Here is an 18,626-nt window from a genome sequence, read left to right on the forward strand (position 1 = left end):
AGGTGAGGGAAGCAGGAGCGCGGGAGGGCTTGAAGTAGCAGGAGGGTGGAAGTCAGGATGAAGAGGGGTTTGAAAGTGGGTCCCCACACCCCAACATTGGGGAAACAACCCAGTCGAGCGAGGGGCGGCGTTAGGGGCCCCCATTCCTGTTCCAGACATGTGCCGCCTTGGATTCCTTCCCTTGGAAGATGAATGACAAATTATAGCTCCGATGACAAATCAGTTTAAGAGATAATAGGCACGTCTGAAAATGGCAGTTTAGTTCATTATTGTCACGTGTGCCAAGGCACAGTGAAAAGCTTTTGTTTCCTTGCTATTCAGTTGAAGAAAAGACTCCACATGGTTATAATCAAGCCATCTACAGTGCTCAGATAAAGGGTAGAACATTTGGTGCAAGGTATAACATTGAAGTCCAAATAAAGATATTTTTAAGTTCCCCAAAGAGGTAGATGGTGGTCTAGACTGCGCTCTAGGTGATGAGATGGCCGTTCAGTTGTCTGATAACAGCAGATTCGTAACCATGACCTGCTTCATTCCATGCAGATTAAATGAAATCCGAATGCTTTGCGAAAGAGCTGATGATCTTATAACACACCGCTTCAACACCATTAACATTTGTAGCACTTCATCCCAATGCATAACATCTGTAGAACACCATTCCAAACATACAATACAGAACCCAACATCTGTAGAACACTATTCCAACACAATTGACGGCTGTATCACACCAGTTCAGCACAATATCCCTTGCACACCATTCCAACACAATTAATATCCACCACACCATCCAAACGTAAGTAACATCTGCAGCACACCATGCCAATGCAATTAACATCTGCGGCACATTTCTAACGCATTTCATATCTGCAGCACACCATTCCAACACAACATGTGCGGCATGCCGTTACAACACAGTCAACACGTAGAGCATATTGTTCCAATGCAAATAACATCTGTCGCGCACAATTTCAACACAACATCTGCAGCACACTGTTCCAACACAATTAACATCTGCAGCACACTGATCCATCACAATTAAGATTTGTAGCACCCTATTCCAACATATTTTCCATCTATAGCATGCCATTCCAACATAACATCTATAGCACAGAGTTCCACTGCAAGTAACATCAGTAGTGCATCCTTCCAACTCAACATCTGTGGCACGCTGTTTCAACACTCTTTTGACATCTGTAGTTAGCCATTTTAGCACAAATTACATCTGTAGCATCCTTGCCGAACATAGTTAACACCAGTAGCACATCTTTTCCATGCAATTAACATCTGTTGCATTTTCTTCCAACACAATCAACATCCGCAGCACAACATTCTAACACAATTAACATCTGTCGCACACTGTTCCATTGCAATTAACATCTGTAGCACATCCTTCCAAAGCAACTAACACAGTTCTAATTCGATTAACATCTGCAGCACCTTGTTCTAACTCGATTAACATCTGCCACACACTATACCAGTACAATTAACACCTGTGACACCGTTGCAATACAATTAACATCTGCGGCATACCATTCCATCATAACATCTGTAACACACCGCTGCAATGCAATGAAGATAGACAACACCATTCCAACACAGTCAACGTGTAGCACACAGTTCAACTGTAATTAACATCTATAGTCTACTGTTCCAACTCAACATCTGCAGGACACTGTTGCATCTCTATCAAGGTCGGTAGCATCCCTGCCTGACATCATTAACACCAGTAGCATACATTTACATCATAAAAAAAATCAAAAGCATTGCATTCCAACACAGTTAACATGTAAACACATTGTTCCAACTCAAATAAAAACATCTGTAGTGCAGCATTTCAACGTAACAATCAACATCTGCAGCACACTGTTGTGACACAATCAACATCTGCAGCACACTGTTACAATACAATCAACATCTGTAACACACTGTTCCAAGCAATTAACATCCATGGCACACAGTCATCCAAGAGGATAAAATAGTCATGATCATCCCGTTTTCAGATGATCTGAATATAACAGTGTTAATTATCCACCAAATTATTTGGTGTTATTGGAAACTATTGGTAATCAATGCATGTGTGGACCAAGGAATTGGCTGACATTACGGAGAAGGAAGCTAATTTTGAGTGCAGAGAGAGAGAGAGAGAGAGAGAGAGATGACAAATGTGTGCCTGTGAGGGGAGTGCAGAGGTGCTTCACTAGGGATATCAACAGGCTGAGTGTATGGGTAACCACATGGCAGGTGGGATATAATCTGGACAATTGCTTGCAGGTCTTCCACTTTGAAAGGGAAAATAGAGAAGTGGAGGTTATTTTCAAAGGACAGGGAATTGAATGATGTTTGGATGGGCTTAGGTGTCCTGGTACATGACTCTCTGAAAAATGGTGGCACAGCAAGAAATTAGGAAGACTAACGGTATGCCACAGCCGTTAATTGTATTGGTATGGTGTGCTACAGATGTTAATCCTGTTGGAATGAAATGCCTCAGATGTTAATAGAAACAGAAAATAGGTGCAGGACTAGGTCATTCGGACCTTCGAGCCAGCACTGCCATTCAATATGATCATGGCTGATCATCCTAAATCAGTACCCTGTTCCTGCTTTCTCCCTATATCCCTTGACTCGTAGTCATAAGGTCATAAATGATAGGAGTAGAATTAGGCCATTCGGCCCATAAATTCTATGCCATTCTATCATGGCTAATCTATCGCTCACTCCGAACCCCATTCTCCTGCCTTCTCCCCATACCCTCTGACACGTGCACTAATAAAAACCTATCTATCTCTGCTTTAAAAGTGACATCCCCCACCTACCTCCGTTCCTTTCGCCTCTGTCCGCATGGGGAAAGGGTCAACAGTGATGGCCACAATCCAGGAATCGGCCAGAATCTGATTAAAGTATTTAACTTTATGAACGCAATTCAACCGAGTGGCGTTTTGTGATAACAGGGTCTGATTCATGATGCGTGAGAAGTTCTGGCAGCAAATATTAATGGGCTGCAGTTTACTCTATCATGTGTCACCAGGTGGGGGAAATTGATTTTGATTTACGGAGTTGATATCAGTTGAACACATTATGTCCTCATTACGAATACACAATATTTTTACTGATTGTGGCTTTAGGACCATATACTTTGTCACAATGAAGTTGAGCAGAAATATAATGCTTGCAGGTCTTCCACTTTGAAAGGGAAAATAGAGAAGTGGAGGTTATTTTCAAAGGACAGGGAATTGAATGATGTTTGGATGGGCTTAGGTGTCCTGGTACATGACTCTCTGAAAAATGGTGGCACAGCAAGAAATTAGGAAGACTAACGGTATGCCACAGCCGTTAATTGTATTGGTATGGTGTGCTACAGATGTTAATCCTTCAGCCCAAATTGCCCACATCTACCTACACTAGTCCCATCCACCTTTATTTGGCCCATATCCCTCTAAACCTGTCTTATCCATATATATATATATATATATATATACATAAGGTCATGAGGAATAGGAGTAGAATTATGCTATTCGGCCCATCAAGTCTACTCCGCCATTCAATCATGGCTGATCTATCTCTCCCTCATTCTCCTGCCTTCTCACCATAACCTCTGACAACCGTACTAATCAAGAAACTCTATTTCTGCCTTAAATATATCCACTGACTTGACCTCCACAGCCTTCCATGGCAAAGAATTCCACAGATTCACCACCCTCTGATGAAAGAAATTCCTCCTCATCTCCTTCCTAAAATAACATCTTTTAATTCTGAGACTATATTCATGCCTACTATATTCTGTTGTGCTGAAGCAAAGCAAGAATTTCATTGTCCTATCTGGGACACATGACAATAAACTCTCTTGAATCTTGAATCTATGGCCTCCAGTCCTAGACTCTCCCACTAGTGGAAACATCCTCTCTATCCAAACCTTTCACTATTCTGTATGTTTCAATGAGGTCCCCCCTCATTAGTGGAAACGAGTCCTCTCTATCGACAAACCTTTCACTGGGATATTCTGTACCTGTGGACCCTCTCAAGCTGATCCTTCCTCCCCCTCATTTTTCTCAAACTCCATGCGGCCTTGTTTTTGTGAATCCTGCATTACATCCACTCCCAGAGTCCCTTTGCACCTCCGATTTCTGAGTTTGCTTTCATTGCTACCAATTCGACTTGTAGATTAACTTTTTTGTGAATCCTGCACCAGCACTCCCAAGTCCCTTTGCATCTCCGATTTCAGGATTCTCTCCCATGATTCTATATCAGCCATGATCACAATGAATGGCAGTGCTGGCTCGAAGGGCCGAATGGCCTCCTGCACCTATTTTCTATGTTTCTATGATATATCCGGAATGAATATTGATTTCTATAATTTCAAGTAACCCTTGCATTCCCCCTCTCTCTGTCTCTCCCCCACCCTAGTCATCCTATTTGTTTCACTGTGGTCCTGCTTAGTTTCACTGTTTGTATCTACTCGTTATCACCTTTTCCACAGCCAACAATGGACCATTGTGGGCTCTGCCTTTCCTTGCTCATCGTTGCTGGTTTTGATTTGTTCTTTTCATACCTTTCATTCATTTGTTCTTTGTACCTTTACATCCCTCTAGTTTCCTTCTCCGCAGACTCTCCGTCTGAATAAGGGTCTCTACCAGAAATGTCACCTATTCCTTTTCTCCAGAAATGTTCCTTGCCCGTTGAGTTACTCCAGCATTCTGTGACTGTCCATCTCTTAACTGATCCATCGTGTCTGCTCTGCCTTTCATGCACATAACACCTGAGTCCTCTTTCCATTCTGTGGGTATAGAGCAAAAGTGACTCATCTTCCACAATAACCTCAACATAGAGGACCCTCTCTTGGTCGACCAGTCTGAGCAAAACTTCTAGGTTACTCTCGTGCTTGTTCCTTTTGTCGTTCTAAGCCAGACTTCACAAGGGGTTAGCACATTACACAAGCACATGCATCGAAGGATGACCTTAAAATGTTCTTACTGTTTTATATTCTTTCCACGTGCGCTGAAAATTAGCTTTTCCGTCTTGGCGCCGTTGTATCACTGTCCATCCTCCCCCACGGATTTTCATTTCACAGAATGCCTATTTGTATAACGACAAATGCATCAGTCTGAAATTAGAGTCTGAAAACTCTGATCTCCAGCTTCTGGAACAGCTTCTTCCCAACAATCATCGGGCTCTTAAACACCACAAACACCAACTAGACCACGAAGGGGGAGCACGGTGGTGCAGCGGTAGAGCTGCTGTCTTCCAGCGCCAGAGGCCCTGGTACAAATCCGACCACAGGATTGTAAATTGTCCCCAGTATGTGGGATAGTGCTAGTGTACGGGGTGATCGCTGGCTGGCTGTCTCTCTGAAGCGTAAATGCTAAAATAATGAATTGGGACTGCCGGATAAGAATTTTGCGAGGGTATATCAGAGCACAGTTGAATGTTATGTTCCAATAGTGCAAAAGTGCTGGTTCCCCAAAGTGAAGTCAAGATGGAAATATGCACAAGAATGGTGAAGTACAGGTAGAATGAAAATCTGGTGTGCAAAGAAAACATCAATAGATGATAAATTGTAAACTTGTAAGAAGCCAAGCACTCTACAGTTCGCTCTGATCCAGAGTCAATAGTGTTTAATTGTCATATGTTGCTGAAAGCAGAACAATGAAATTCTTACATGCAGCAGCAGGGGTCACAGTTTATATAAGGGGGAAGTCTTTTAGGACCGAGATGAGAAAAACATTTTTCACACTGAGAGTGGTGAATCTCTGGAATTCTCTGCCACAGAAGGTAGTTGAGGCCAGTTCATTGGCTATATTTAAGATGGAGTTAGATGTGGCCCTTGTGGCTAAGGGGATCAGATGGTATGGAGAGAAGGCAGGTACAAGATACTGAGTTGGATGATCAGCCATGATCATATTGAATGACGGTGCCGGCTCGAAGGGCCGAATGGCCTACTCCTGCACCTGTTTTCTATGTTTCTATAACACGTCTGAAAACACAGTACTCAATAAATAACGCGATAAATAAAAGAAAATTCAATCAATTTTAAAAAGTCAATTTTAGTGCAAAACAAAAGCCCAAAGTCCCCAGTACAACCAAGACAATTTGTTTAGTTTTGTTTAGAGATACAGCATGGAAACAGGCCCTTCGGCCCAACAAGTCAGCGCAGACCAGCCCACACACAAGGAACAATTTACAATTTTTACCAAAGCCAACTAATCTTCGAATCTGTACGTCTTGGGCATGTGGGAGGAAACTGGAGCACCCGGAGAAAACTCACGCTGTCACAGGAAGAATGTACAAACTCTACAGACAGCATTGAACATTCTCCCTATGACCGCGTGGGTTTTCTCCAGGTGCACCAGTTTCTCCCACACTCCCAAGATTGCCAGTTTGTACGTTAATTGGCTTCGGTAAAATTGTAAATTGTCCCTAGTGTGTAGGATGGTACTACTGATCGTTTGTCAACGTGAACTCAGGAGATTAAGAGGTACACAAAATTGCTGGAGAAACTCAGCGGGTGCAGCAGCATCTATGGAGCGAAGGAAATAGGCGACGTTTCGGGCCGAAACCCTTCTTCAGACTGATGGGGGGTGGGGGGGGGGAGAAGGAAGGAAAAGGGGAGGAGGAGGAGCCCGAGGGCGGGCGGATAGGAGGGTGGGAGGAGACAGCTAGAGGGTTAAGGAAGGGGAGGAGACAGCAAGGGCTAGCAAAATTGGGAGAATTCAATGTTAATGCCATCCGGACGCAAGGTCCCCAGGCGGAATATGAGGTGCTGTTCCTCCAATTTCCGCTGTTGCTCACTCTGGCAATGGAGGAGACCCAGGACAGAGAGGTCGGATTGGGAATGGGAGGGGGAGTTGAAGTGCTGAGCCACCGGGAGGTCAGGTTGGTTATTGCGGACTGAGCGGAGGTGTTCGGCGAAACGATCGCCCAACCTACGCTTAGTCTCCCCGATGTAAATCAGCTGACACCTAGAGCAGAGGATGCAGTAGATGAGGTTGGAGGAGATGCAGGTGAACCTTTGTCGCACCTGGAACGATTGCTTGGGTCCTTGAATGGAGTCGAGGGGGGAGGTGAAGGGACAGGTGTTGCATTTCTTGCGGTTGCAACGGAAAGTACCCGGGGAGGGGGTGGTGCGGGAGGGAAGGGAAGAATTGACAAGGGAGTTGCGGAGGGAGCGGTCTTTGCGGAAGGCAGACATGGGGGGAGATGGGAAGATGTGGCGAGTGGTGAGGTCACGTTGGAGGTGGCGGAAATGGCAGAGGATTATGTGTTGTATTTGCCGGCTGGTGGGGTGAAAGGTGAGGACCAGGGGGACTCTGCCCTTGTTGCGAGTGCGGGGATGGGGAGAGAGAGCAGTGTTATGGGGTATGGATGAGACCCTGTTGTGAGCTTCATCTATGGTGGCGGAGGGGAATCCCCGTTCCCTGAAGAACGAGGACATTTCTGATGCCCTGGTATGGAATGTCTCATCCTGGGAACAGATGCGGCGTAGGCGGAGGAATTGGGAGTAGGGGATGGAGTCTTTACAGGGGGCAGGGTGGGAAGACGTGTAGTCCAGATAGCCATGTGAGTCAGTGGGTTTGTAATGTATGTCGGTCAGGAGTCTGTCCCCTGCGATGGAGATGGTGAGGTCAAGGAATGGAAGGGAAGTGTCGGAAATGGAAACGTCGGAAGTGTCGGAAATCAGGAGATTAAGAGCCTGGTTCCGTGCCGTATGTCTAAAGTCTAAAAGTCTAAAGGAGACAGTTGGGGCAAGTGCGATAGAACTTTTAAAAGACACGTGAACAGGTACACGAATAAGAAATGTTGAGAGGGATACGGATCAAATGCAGGGAATTAGGGCTGGTATAGATGGGGTATGATGGTCGGCACGGACAAGTTGAGCTGAAAGGCCTGTTTCTGTGCTGTATGACTCTCTGTGGCACTATTATCACGTCCAATGTTTCCTTTGGATAAATAATTTCTTCATTTTGCCTCTGGTTAATTTGCTATTTATAGAATATGGTCACTGGACTTTATGTCACTGAAAACAAGCATCTTCCCTGAGCAAATAATGTATTTAATTGCCAGACAAAATAATTCATGAACGTCTCTGTTAAATCAATGCATCTGCACCTGAGGGAACAGCACTCACTTGACTTGACCAGATTCTCCAGTCTATCTGATGATGATGATGATACTTTATTGCCACATGTACAGTGAGATTCTTTGTTTTGCATACAAACGGGTAAAATCATACAGCAGACTTCACCTAGGCAGTACACAAAGAGTCGCCTCGTTTCTGGGGCTGGCAAAGTTACATAATGTTCATTGACTAGTCCTATCTTCTGCTTGCAGCGGCGAACCAGGCCTGCCGCCGCACGTGGCTGTAGGCAACCCCCCCACCGGTCCCCCTTTGTTCTAGGCGCCCTCTCACCGCTGGGTCCCCCCCTTCAGTATTGGCGGCCCTCTGAGACATAATAGAAATTATTGCGTTCAAATTTTACGTTGAAGTCCTCAGTTAATATATTTTTGATTCGAAGCTGGCGTAAACTTTCTGCTGCCCTTAGGGGTGTGACCTTTCTACTTGGACATTGAACTAAGCCTTGCCTGCCATCTGACATAAAAGACTCCATCGTCTCTATTTTATAAAGAATACAAGAGAAGAGTTTTGGCCGTCGCATTTCACTCTCAATTTAGTTCAGTTTAGTTTAGTCTAGAGAAACAGCGCGGAAACAGGCCCTTCGGCGCACTGAGTCCGCGCCGACCATCGATCACCCCGTACACTGGCACACACTTCACCAGGGACAATTTATAATTCTTACCGCGGCCAAATAACCTACAAACCTGTGCGTCTTTGGAAATTGGGAGGAAACCAGAGCACCCGGAGAAAACCCACGTGGTCACAGAGAGAACGTACAAACTGTGTACAGACAAGCTCCCATAGTCAGGATCAAACCCGGGACTCTGGCACTGTACAGCAGCAACTCTGCCACTTCCAAATTTTGCAATGGAGGATTTAAATCATTAATGTCTGGAATGAGCAGGCTTGTAAATGTTTCAAGTGATTATCTGAAAATGCAGCCTTCATTTATCATCTCCAACATAATCAAAGGAGATTAAGCACATACAAGTTAAATTATTTGGCAGATGCTTGTTCAGTTAAAGTTTAACTATGCAATGTCCTCCGAGTGGATTATTTTACTCCTGGATGACATTTGACAACTTAGTTCCAGATGTTCTGGAAGGCATTTCTGATCCTTTGCAATGGCACCTTGTCAGCATGTTTCTTGGCATGGAAGCAAAGCACGAGGATTGGCTTGGATATGTTCAAGCGAATCCTCCACACATTGAGTTCATTTCATGGAACTAGCTTTTCTCCACACAATGGTTAAACGTGACAGTTTTGTGGTATTGTGCAATATTTTGATTTTGGTAAATACCTTTGATCGAATACTTTGGAATCGAGAACCAGAGGGCATAGGTTTAAGGTGAAGGGGGAAATATTTTATTATTATAGGGATCTGAGGGGTGACCTTTTCACGCAAAGGGGGCGGGTGTATGGAACGAGCTGCCTGAGGAGGTAGCTGAGACAGGGGCTACTGCAACGTTTAAGAAGCATTTAGACAGGTACATGAAGGGTTTCGGCCCGAAACGTTGCCTATTTCTTTTGCTCCATAGATGCTGCTGCACCCGCTGATTTTCTCCAGCATTTTTGTGTACCTTAGACAGATACATGGATAGGACATGTTTAGAGGGAAATTGGTCAAACGCAGGCAGGTGGCACTAGTGTAGATGGGATATGTTGGGCCGAAGGGCCTGTTTCCACATTGTATGACTATGAAACACCTTCCACCTGAAGAGCTACTGGGCAATGGCCACAAATAAAACAGAGGTTAGAGTGCTCTCTGAACGGAGTTTGTACGTTCTCCATGTGACCATGTGGATTTCCCCAAGGCATCATCTACTCCACAACCCACAACAATGTAATTCGTGGAGAGAAAACTGGGGTTCAGTATTTTTATGTCCAAATCCAGCCCATCTCTTTCCTTTGCTATCATTCAGAGCCAAGCCTCCATCGCACCTGTTATAATCCCCAAAACTCAGAGAACCCCAGTTAAAAAGCTTCCTGGGCTACATGGATTATCAGAATCAGACGCCCAGGACGGCACAGTGGCGCAGCAGTAGAGTTGCTGCCTCACAACGCTAGTGACCCGGGTTCAATCCTGACCACGGGTGCTGTCTGAATGGAATTTGTACATTCTCCCTGTGACCACGTGGGTTTTCTCCTGTTTACCCAGTCTAGGTTTACCCAGTTTAATAAAGTTCCAGACTGCAGTTGTGTGTGGTCTAATGAACAAGACTAATGAAGGAGACACAAGGAACTGTAGATGCTGGTTTACAAACAAAAAAAGACACCGAGTGCTGAAGTTTCTCAGCAGTTGAAGCCTTTTAGGAGTATGGGACCAATGTGTGTAAATGCTAATTCAGGGCCTCAGAGTTATTCTTGCCTCCCGCGGTTCGGCTGGCAAGTACTGAAGTAAATTGAAAAGCTCATCTTCAGCTCTTTATGTGCCAGACGTTGCATCGAAGGGGTCACTTTATACTGAATTCTGTGTTCCAGGAGCATTTGTGACCAATTGTGTTATTTTTATTCCTTTCTTCGTATTAACAAAGGACATTACCGCATCTCATTGGGGATTCTCTGTTGCCACCGAAACCCAAAGAATTGGTCTGTGTGCTTGTTAATGCGCGATCAACCTGAAATTTTGCTCTCACTTAATTTTTTATTGAAACTAATGATTCAATGATATTGTGTACACAATTTAATGCGGTCACAATAGGTTTAATTTGCTTACCAAGCTACTCCAGTGTATTCCCTTCTCCCTTAACTCCACAACGCATTTCATTTGGCATTAATTTGACCGAAGTTTAGAGATTATCGGCGCAGAAGCAGGCCCTTCGGCCCACTGAGTCTATGCCGACCATTGATCACCCGTTCACGTTCGTTCTATGTTATCCCACTTTCTCATCCACACTCTCTACACATTAGCGGCAATTTACAGAGGGCCAATTAACCTACAAACCCGCACGTCTTTGGGATGTGGGAGAAAACCGGTACACCCAGAGGAAACCCACGCAGTCACAGGGAGAACGTGCAAACTCCACAGAGACAGAACCCGGGCTCAGGATCGAACCCGGGCCTCTGGCGCTGTAAGGCAGCAGCTCTACCGCTGCCTCACTGTCATTAACATCTGATTTTGGTGGGACTAAAAGTATAATAGCGATTTGTATGACTATTATATGCACAAAGTGCATTTAGTTTCCTATAAAGCTAACCTTACACTATGTAAAAATGCTCTTAATGAATAACTGATAAAACACTCCATCTATCTGTAGGTTAGGTTGTCAGTTAACATAAGTCAATTATGTTCCCAGCACTGAATCGGCAGTGGGATTCGAATGGGAACATAAATTTGAGCTACGACTATCACCCCTCCATCTCTCATCTCCTCGAGCTGGGGAGAGAGAGAGAGAGAGCTGGCCTGTGGGATGGGCTTTGCACAAATCAATTAGTGACTATTGCTCTAGAGACTCGAATAATGTGAAGGAACTTTAAGCTGAATTGTGGGGACTGGAAAGGGTTTCCAATGATGGGAACGTACATGGCAAGAAAGGTTTGGAGGAATAAGGGCCAAAGGCGAACTGGTTGGACTAGCGTAGATGGGGCATTGTGGTTAGCGTGGACAAGTTGGGCCTAAGGGACTGTTTACATGCTGAATGGCTGTCTAGGTCAGGCAAGTTCCAAGCCAGAAACCCTCCCTTTCCTTACATCTACCTGACCTCAATTGATTTCTCTGCACTTGCTTGATGAGTGTTAAAGGGAAAGGACATGGTTTAGTTTAGTTTATTGTCATGTCTACCGAGGTACACGGAAAGGTTTTTTTTTTGTTGCTAGCCAGTCAGTAAAAAGACGATACACGATTACAATGAAGCTGTCCATAGTGTACAGGTCCAGGGTAAAGGGAATAACGGTTTGTGGAAGATAAAGTCCAGTAAAGTCTGATTAAACAGGTTTAGGAGATAAAGTCATAAGTGATAGGAACAGAATTAGGCCATTCAGCCCATCAAGTCTACTCCGCCATTCAATCATGGCTGATCTATCTCTCCCTCCTAACGCCATTCTCCTGCCTTCTCCCCATAACCACCTGTACTAATCAAGAATGTATCTATCTTTGCCTTAAAAATATCCATTGGCTTGGTCTCCACAGCCTTCTGTGACAAAAAAAATCCACAGGCTCACCACCCTCTGACTAAAGAAATTCCCCCTCATCTCCTTCCTACAGGAACGTCCTTTAATTCTGAGGGTATGACCTCTAGTCCTAGACTCTCCCACTAATGGCAACATCCTCTCCACATCCACTATCCAAGCCTTTCACTATTCTGTAAGTTTCAATGAGGTCCCCCCCCCCCCCTGCAATCTAGGGGGGGAACCTAAACTCAAGCGATTGCAGGCCCAGTGCCATCAAACACTCATCATACGTTAACCCACTCATTCCTGGATCAGTTTTAAAAGAGTGGAGCAATTGTCAGGAATAATTGCAGATCCACTTCTGGTACCAACACGCAGAGAGACAATCAGCTTTGGCGCCGTCTTGGGTGGTATTGTGGAGAGAAGCAAGATGGCTGATGATAACCAGAGGGAATCAGGATGGGGTACCAGAGCAAGCACACGCCTGCAAATAGGTTTAGAGTGAGGAAAGTAACATTTTAGGTAGACAAAAATGTTGTAGAGACTCAGCGGGTGAGGCAGTATCAATGAAGCGAAGGAAATAAGCGACATTTCGGGTTGAGACCCTTCTTCAGATTGATGTGAGGGTGGGGGGGAAGTTCATTCTTAAAGTAACATTTTAAATCACTTTATCTGAATTCCTGCAAAGGCATTGAAGTGTAGTGGTGACATTAGAAGAAATAAATAGATATGATCTGAAAGGCCATGAGAGGTACCAAGGTTTGCAATATGATATTCTGTGATACTTCGATTTCAGAATACATGGCAGAAAGATAAAGGAGGTGAGATAATTCAATTAATTAAGGATATCACCACTTTGTAAGTATTTAACGAGCCATTAAGTTTCTTCAACAAATGGTGATTGATGCTGTGGCTCAATGGAAGTGCTGCTGAGGAGGAAGACTCCGGTTCAAGTCCGATTTAATGTAGTTTAACGATACAGCATGGAAGCAGGCCCCTCGGCCCACCAAGTCCACACTGACCATTGATGTGTAAATTGTGTTGTGTGTCTTGGGTTTTTTTTCTTGTTGTATGACTGCAGAAACCACATTTCGTTTGAACTTCATTTGAGGTTCAAATGACAATAAACGGTATTGTATTGTATCTCTATGCTTTCCCACTTCCCCATCTACTCCCCCCACGCTAGGGGCAATTTACAGAAGCTAATTAGCTTACAAACCCGCAAGTCTTTGGGATGTGCGAGGAAACTGGAGCACCCAGAGTACCCCATGCGGTCACAAGGAGAACATGCAAACTCCATACAGACAGCTCCCATTGTCAGGATCTGTAGATAACCCAACATCGCACTGCAATTCTGAGGCAGTGCATTTATGTTGTTCTTTGAGAAAGCTGCTGTTCATTTGGATGAGGCACCACACTGAGTCACCGTTATTGTGCATACATTGACTGTCCCATTGGCTAAAATAACAATGTCAGTACACACCTGCAATACTTAATTGGCCACAAAGCACGGTGCAACGCATAAACACAACCGATATTTCTCACATAAAGAAATTAAAATTGTCCTGCGGCTTTTATATTTGATCCAAGTTGAGCCCATTTCCCTTTGCAGAAACAAGGGACCGCAGATGCTGGTTTACATGCTGAGTGTAGGAGTCACTCAGCAAGTCAGGCAGCAGCATCCCTGGAGAACATGGGCAGGTGACGTTTTGAGTCGGAACCCTTCGTCAGACTGAAAGATAGAGAGGTTGCACATGGGGGAGGGTCTGGAGGTGAGAAAAGGCCAGAACAAATTAGGGCCAGCAACAGATTACCTCAGGAACAGATTACCAACGTTCATATCATTGGGCAGTTTACAACCCCGTGATATGAATGTTGATTTCTCTAATTCCAAATAACTCTTGCATTCTCTCCCCCCTCCTTCCCCTACCCTCGTCGTTCCAATGAACCCTGCCAGTTCCATTGTTCACATCCTTGTATCCGTCTCGTTAGCACGTCTTCTCCAGCCATCATTGGGCCATTATGGGCCCCACCCTTCCTGAGGCCATCTGTTGCCGGCCGGCCCTGATTAGTTCTGGTCTTTCCTCGCCTCCAATTCTCCCCACCCCCCACGCAACTCTGTCTTTCAGTCTGAACAAGCGCCACCTCTTCCTTCTCTCCAGACATGCTGCCTGACCCGATGAATTACTCCAGCATCTTGTGTCTGTCTTGGGAGCATTCAATGTCCACACTGTCGGGTGGTAAGCTGTCCAAGCGGAATATGAGGTGCCCATTTTTCTTTTCTGTGCTGTAATTCACTCCAGACCTCTGTCTCACCTGTGCTATTTAACAAAACCTAGCAAACCCGTTAAAATGCTCTTGGGATCCCAGCCCATGGGCTGTGCACATTATTGCAAAGATTGGGCGGCAGAGCAGCTGTTCGTAGTTACCGGTCGGGTACTGTGACTTCAAAGATGCAATTTCTTTAATATTACTCCTATTCTCTTACAAATTTAAATCTGACTTACCAAGGGCAATGCCGTGCATGATCCTTGGAAAAAAATCTTTCACCGTAGGGAGTTTATTCAGTCCACCGTCCCTTTCTCAGACTCTCAAACGTTCTGTACAATGGGTTGTGGCTGCCTGCTGATGCAATATTGTTCTGCATTTTTATATTTCCTATTCATGTCAACATCCTGCTCCTTTTAGAAACTTGCTTTTGAATCGTTTGCCACCACCTTTGGCCAATCATTTTAACTCTCACTCCTGTGCTCACTGATCCATCTTATAGAGTCATACAGTGAAGAAACAGGCCCTTTGGCCCAACTTCCCCATGCCGACCAACATGTCCCATCTATACCTGTCCCACATGCCCACCTTCGTCCCATATCATTCTAAACCTCTCCTAGACACGTACCTGTCTGAATGTTTTTTAAACGTTGCGATAGTCCCTGCCTCAGCTACCTCTCCGGCAGCTCATTCCATACACCCACATTCTTAGCATTAAAAAAAGGACCTTTCAGGTTCCGATTAAATCTTTCCCCTCCTCACTTTAAATCTATGCCCTCTGGTTCTCGAACCCCCTACTCTGGGCAAAAGACTCAGTGCATTTACCGGAAATATTCCTCTCATGATTTTATACACCTCTATAAGATCACCCCTCCTCCTGCGCTCCAAGGAGTAAAGTCTTAGCCTACTCAACCTCTCCCTGTAGCTGGTAATGGAAAAGTATTTTCTTTATTTACTGTCAAAATCAATCCTGATTTTGTTCATGTCTGTTCAACTTCCCCAAGGAAAATTATCCATGTTTCACTGCAAGCGCCTCTTTTCAGTCGTTTCTTCATCCATAAAATAATCTAAGATGTTATCGTTCCCTGTGTTTTATCGGTCACGTGTAATAAAAACTCTTCAAAATACAACCCACCTTACTAATAACCACTAAACAACTTACAATCCATTTATTTAAAATCTAAATTTAATTCCAATTCCTCTTATTGGTGTTGCATTTTGGAATTTGTTAACAAGCAGAAAAAAAATCGTAATTTAATAACGCCTTTAAATGGAGCCCTTAGTATTAAAATAAAAAAGACCATAATTTGTTCAAAATGGACATTGTGATTAGGAAGATGAAATCAAGAGGAATGATGAAATGTTTAGTCGTAGGATGATTTTGATGGAAAATGGATAGGCAGAAGAGAATTAGTGCAATTTCGGAATACGAGGCCTTAAATTCAATGTTTTCAGCAATTGTTTACCATTATAGATTGAACAGTGGTTAGTTTGAATATGCATTGTTTATGGTTTTCCTGTCAGATTAGTGGGTGCCTGAAACACAGTTCCAGAGTTAGACACAAAATGCAGGAGTAACTCAGTGGGACCGGCAGCATCTCTGGAGAGAAGAAATGGATGAAGTTTCGGGTCGAGACTCTTCTTCAGTCTGAAGAAGGGCCTCGACCCGAAACGCCACTCATTGCTTCTCTCCAGAGATGCTGCCAGTCCCGCTGAGTTACTCCAGCACTTTGTGTCTATCTCCAATGGTCTTGGCCCTGCTCTGGGAGTAGGAGTGGGGGCGGATCTGGATCCGCAACGGCCGTGAGCCCCAGGCCGAGCTCAGCTTGCCTGCTTCTGCTGAAGTTGGAGGTGAGACGTTGCGCCGTGACAGGCTGGTGGCACGCGAAGATTTAGTCCAGAACAAAATCCTGGAGCGCTGCGCGATACCGCTCGCAACTCCACACTCCTCCATGCCACTCCATGCGCCCGTCCCGCGCTACCCACACGCTACCAGGTCGCATAAATGGTGCGCAAATAACGTCCAAGTGGGACAGGCCCTTCAGGCAACAACTCTACCGCTGTCCCATGGTGGTGGAGGCAGATGTGATGGTGGCATTCAAGAGGCTTTTTGATAGGCACATGGATATGCGGGGAATAGAAGTATGTGGATTATGCGCAAACAGATACAATTTTGTCTTTGCATAATGTTTGCCACAAACATTGTGGGCTGAAGGGTCGGTTCCTGGACTGTATTGTTCTATGTAAGAAGGAACTGCAGATGCTGGTTTATACCGATGATTGACACAAAAAGCTGGAGTAACTCAGCGGGATGGGCAGCATCTCTGGAGAGAAGGAATGGGTGATGTTTTGGGTCGAGACCCTCCTTCAGACCAGAGATGCTGCCTGTCCTGCTAAGAAGGAACTACAGATACTCCAGCTTTTTGTGTCTACCTTCTCTACTGTTCTTTGTACAACGTTCTATTCTTATACGAAAGTTGATTGTTGAAACATTCCATTAACGTCAGTCCAGACGGATCCCGACCTGAAACTTCACCTATCCATGTTCTCCAGGAAATGCTGCGTGACCTGCTGGGTTACTCCAGCACTTTGTGTACTTCTCCATTAAAGTTAGACAATATATCCCCAGGGAGCAGTGGAAGCAGAAACTTTAAATATATTTAAGACTAAAATAGATGTTTTTTTAGCTGCCAAGGGGATAAGGGGCTACGGGGAGAGGGCAGGGATATGGACCTAGGTATGGTTAGTATAGTAAGACCTGAGTGATCTCCTGGACAAGTGTCGATCGCCTAGATTGGGGTCGGAGAGGAATTTCCCGGATTTTTTTCCCGAATTGGACCTGGGTTTTTATCCGGTTTTTTGCCTCCCCCAGGAGATCACGAGGTTCTTGGGGTGGAGAGGGGTGATAGCGGTATAAAGGGGAGGGTAGTGTCTTGTGTTCTGTGTCTTGTGTCTACTGTTTGTGGGTAAGTGTGTCTGTTTAGTGTTCAGCCATGAGCGAATGGCGGTGCGGGCTCGATGGACCTGGTGGTCTGCTCTCGCACCTACTTTCTATGTTTCTATGTTTCTATGTTTCTATATTCATACATATTTGGTTAAAATAGGTTGTGTGAAGTTGTATTAAAGGACATAATTCATAACGCAAGTACCGCAGTTCAGTGGCACAGAGGTAGAGTTGCTGCCTTACAGCGCTAGGGACCCGGGTTTGATCCTGACTAGCGGTGCTGTCTGTACAGAGTATGTATGTTCCTCCTGTGACCGCGTGGGTTTTGGGCGGCACAATGGCGTAGTGCTGGAGTTGCTGTCTTACCGCGCCGGAGACACGGGTTTGAACATGACTACGAATGCTGTCTGTATGGAATTTGTACGTTCTCCCTGTGACTGGGTTTTCTCTGGGTGCTCAGTTTCCTCCCACACTCCAAAGACATGCAGGTTTTTAAGTTAATTGGCATCTGTTGAAACAAATGTAAATTACCCCTCATGACATGTGTGTAGGATATAACTAGTGTACGGGAGATCACTGGCCGGCACAATCTCAGTGGGCTGAAGGGCCTGCCTTCAATCACAATCACAATCATACTTTATTAGCCAAGTATGATTTGCAACATGAGGAATTTGATTTGCCGTACAGTCATACTAATAAAAAGCAACAGGACACCCAAAAACCACTTTAACACCTTCACACTGCATCTCCAAAGACTGTGGACCCCAAAGACCCAGCCTGTTATTGTCAACACTTACCTTTAACGGTTGCCTGTTGTTTGGCACATAAATTGTATAGATTCCATTCTTTGTCCGTCCAGATTTATAGACGTCAGCACAATCTTTAAAATAGATTTGATCCTCTTGAGGTAAAATCGAACTTCTGGCTGAAATACAAAAAAAAAATTGCATTTTAAAAATGTTACCATCTTACATGGTAAAGTTGCATCTACCCATTATGTCTTCAAAATAATTGGAAACATTCAGTCATAGAGTCTATGACTTTGCAATAGAGTTTATGACTCTCTGAATGTTTTAAATTAATTTGAAGGTACAACGGGAAGAAGCATAGCTTTATTTAATCATTGTGATCGCAAAGTTGTGGCTGCTACTGAGTTCTTTGATTCTTCCAGCAAATTGATCGTTAAGTTAAATTCCT

At 44.6% G+C, this 18,626-nt stretch overlaps 1 protein-coding gene and 1 long non-coding RNA gene across 2 annotated transcripts in view; one reads left to right on the top strand and one right to left on the bottom strand.

Annotated features, from left to right (window-relative positions):
• LOC129697531 (uncharacterized) overlaps positions 1–18,626 on the top strand; it is a 65,910-nt gene that overhangs the window by 33,332 nt on the left and 13,952 nt on the right. The gene's annotated exons all lie outside the window — the stretch shown is intronic.
• Positions 1–18,626, bottom strand: part of LOC129697528 (angiopoietin-2-like) — an 88,582-nt gene that overhangs the window by 19,184 nt on the left and 50,772 nt on the right. The window contains exons 5-6 of the mRNA XM_055636179.1: positions 18,227–18,354; positions 4,969–5,070 (exon numbers count right to left, since the gene is read on the bottom strand). Coding sequence (XP_055492154.1) covers positions 4,969–5,070; positions 18,227–18,354 — 230 coding nt within the window. The remainder of the gene's footprint in view (positions 1–4,968; positions 5,071–18,226; positions 18,355–18,626) is intronic.

This window comes from Leucoraja erinacea, chromosome 5 (assembly GCF_028641065.1).
Source record: "Leucoraja erinacea ecotype New England chromosome 5, Leri_hhj_1, whole genome shotgun sequence".
Taxonomy (NCBI): domain Eukaryota; kingdom Metazoa; phylum Chordata; class Chondrichthyes; order Rajiformes; family Rajidae; genus Leucoraja; species Leucoraja erinaceus.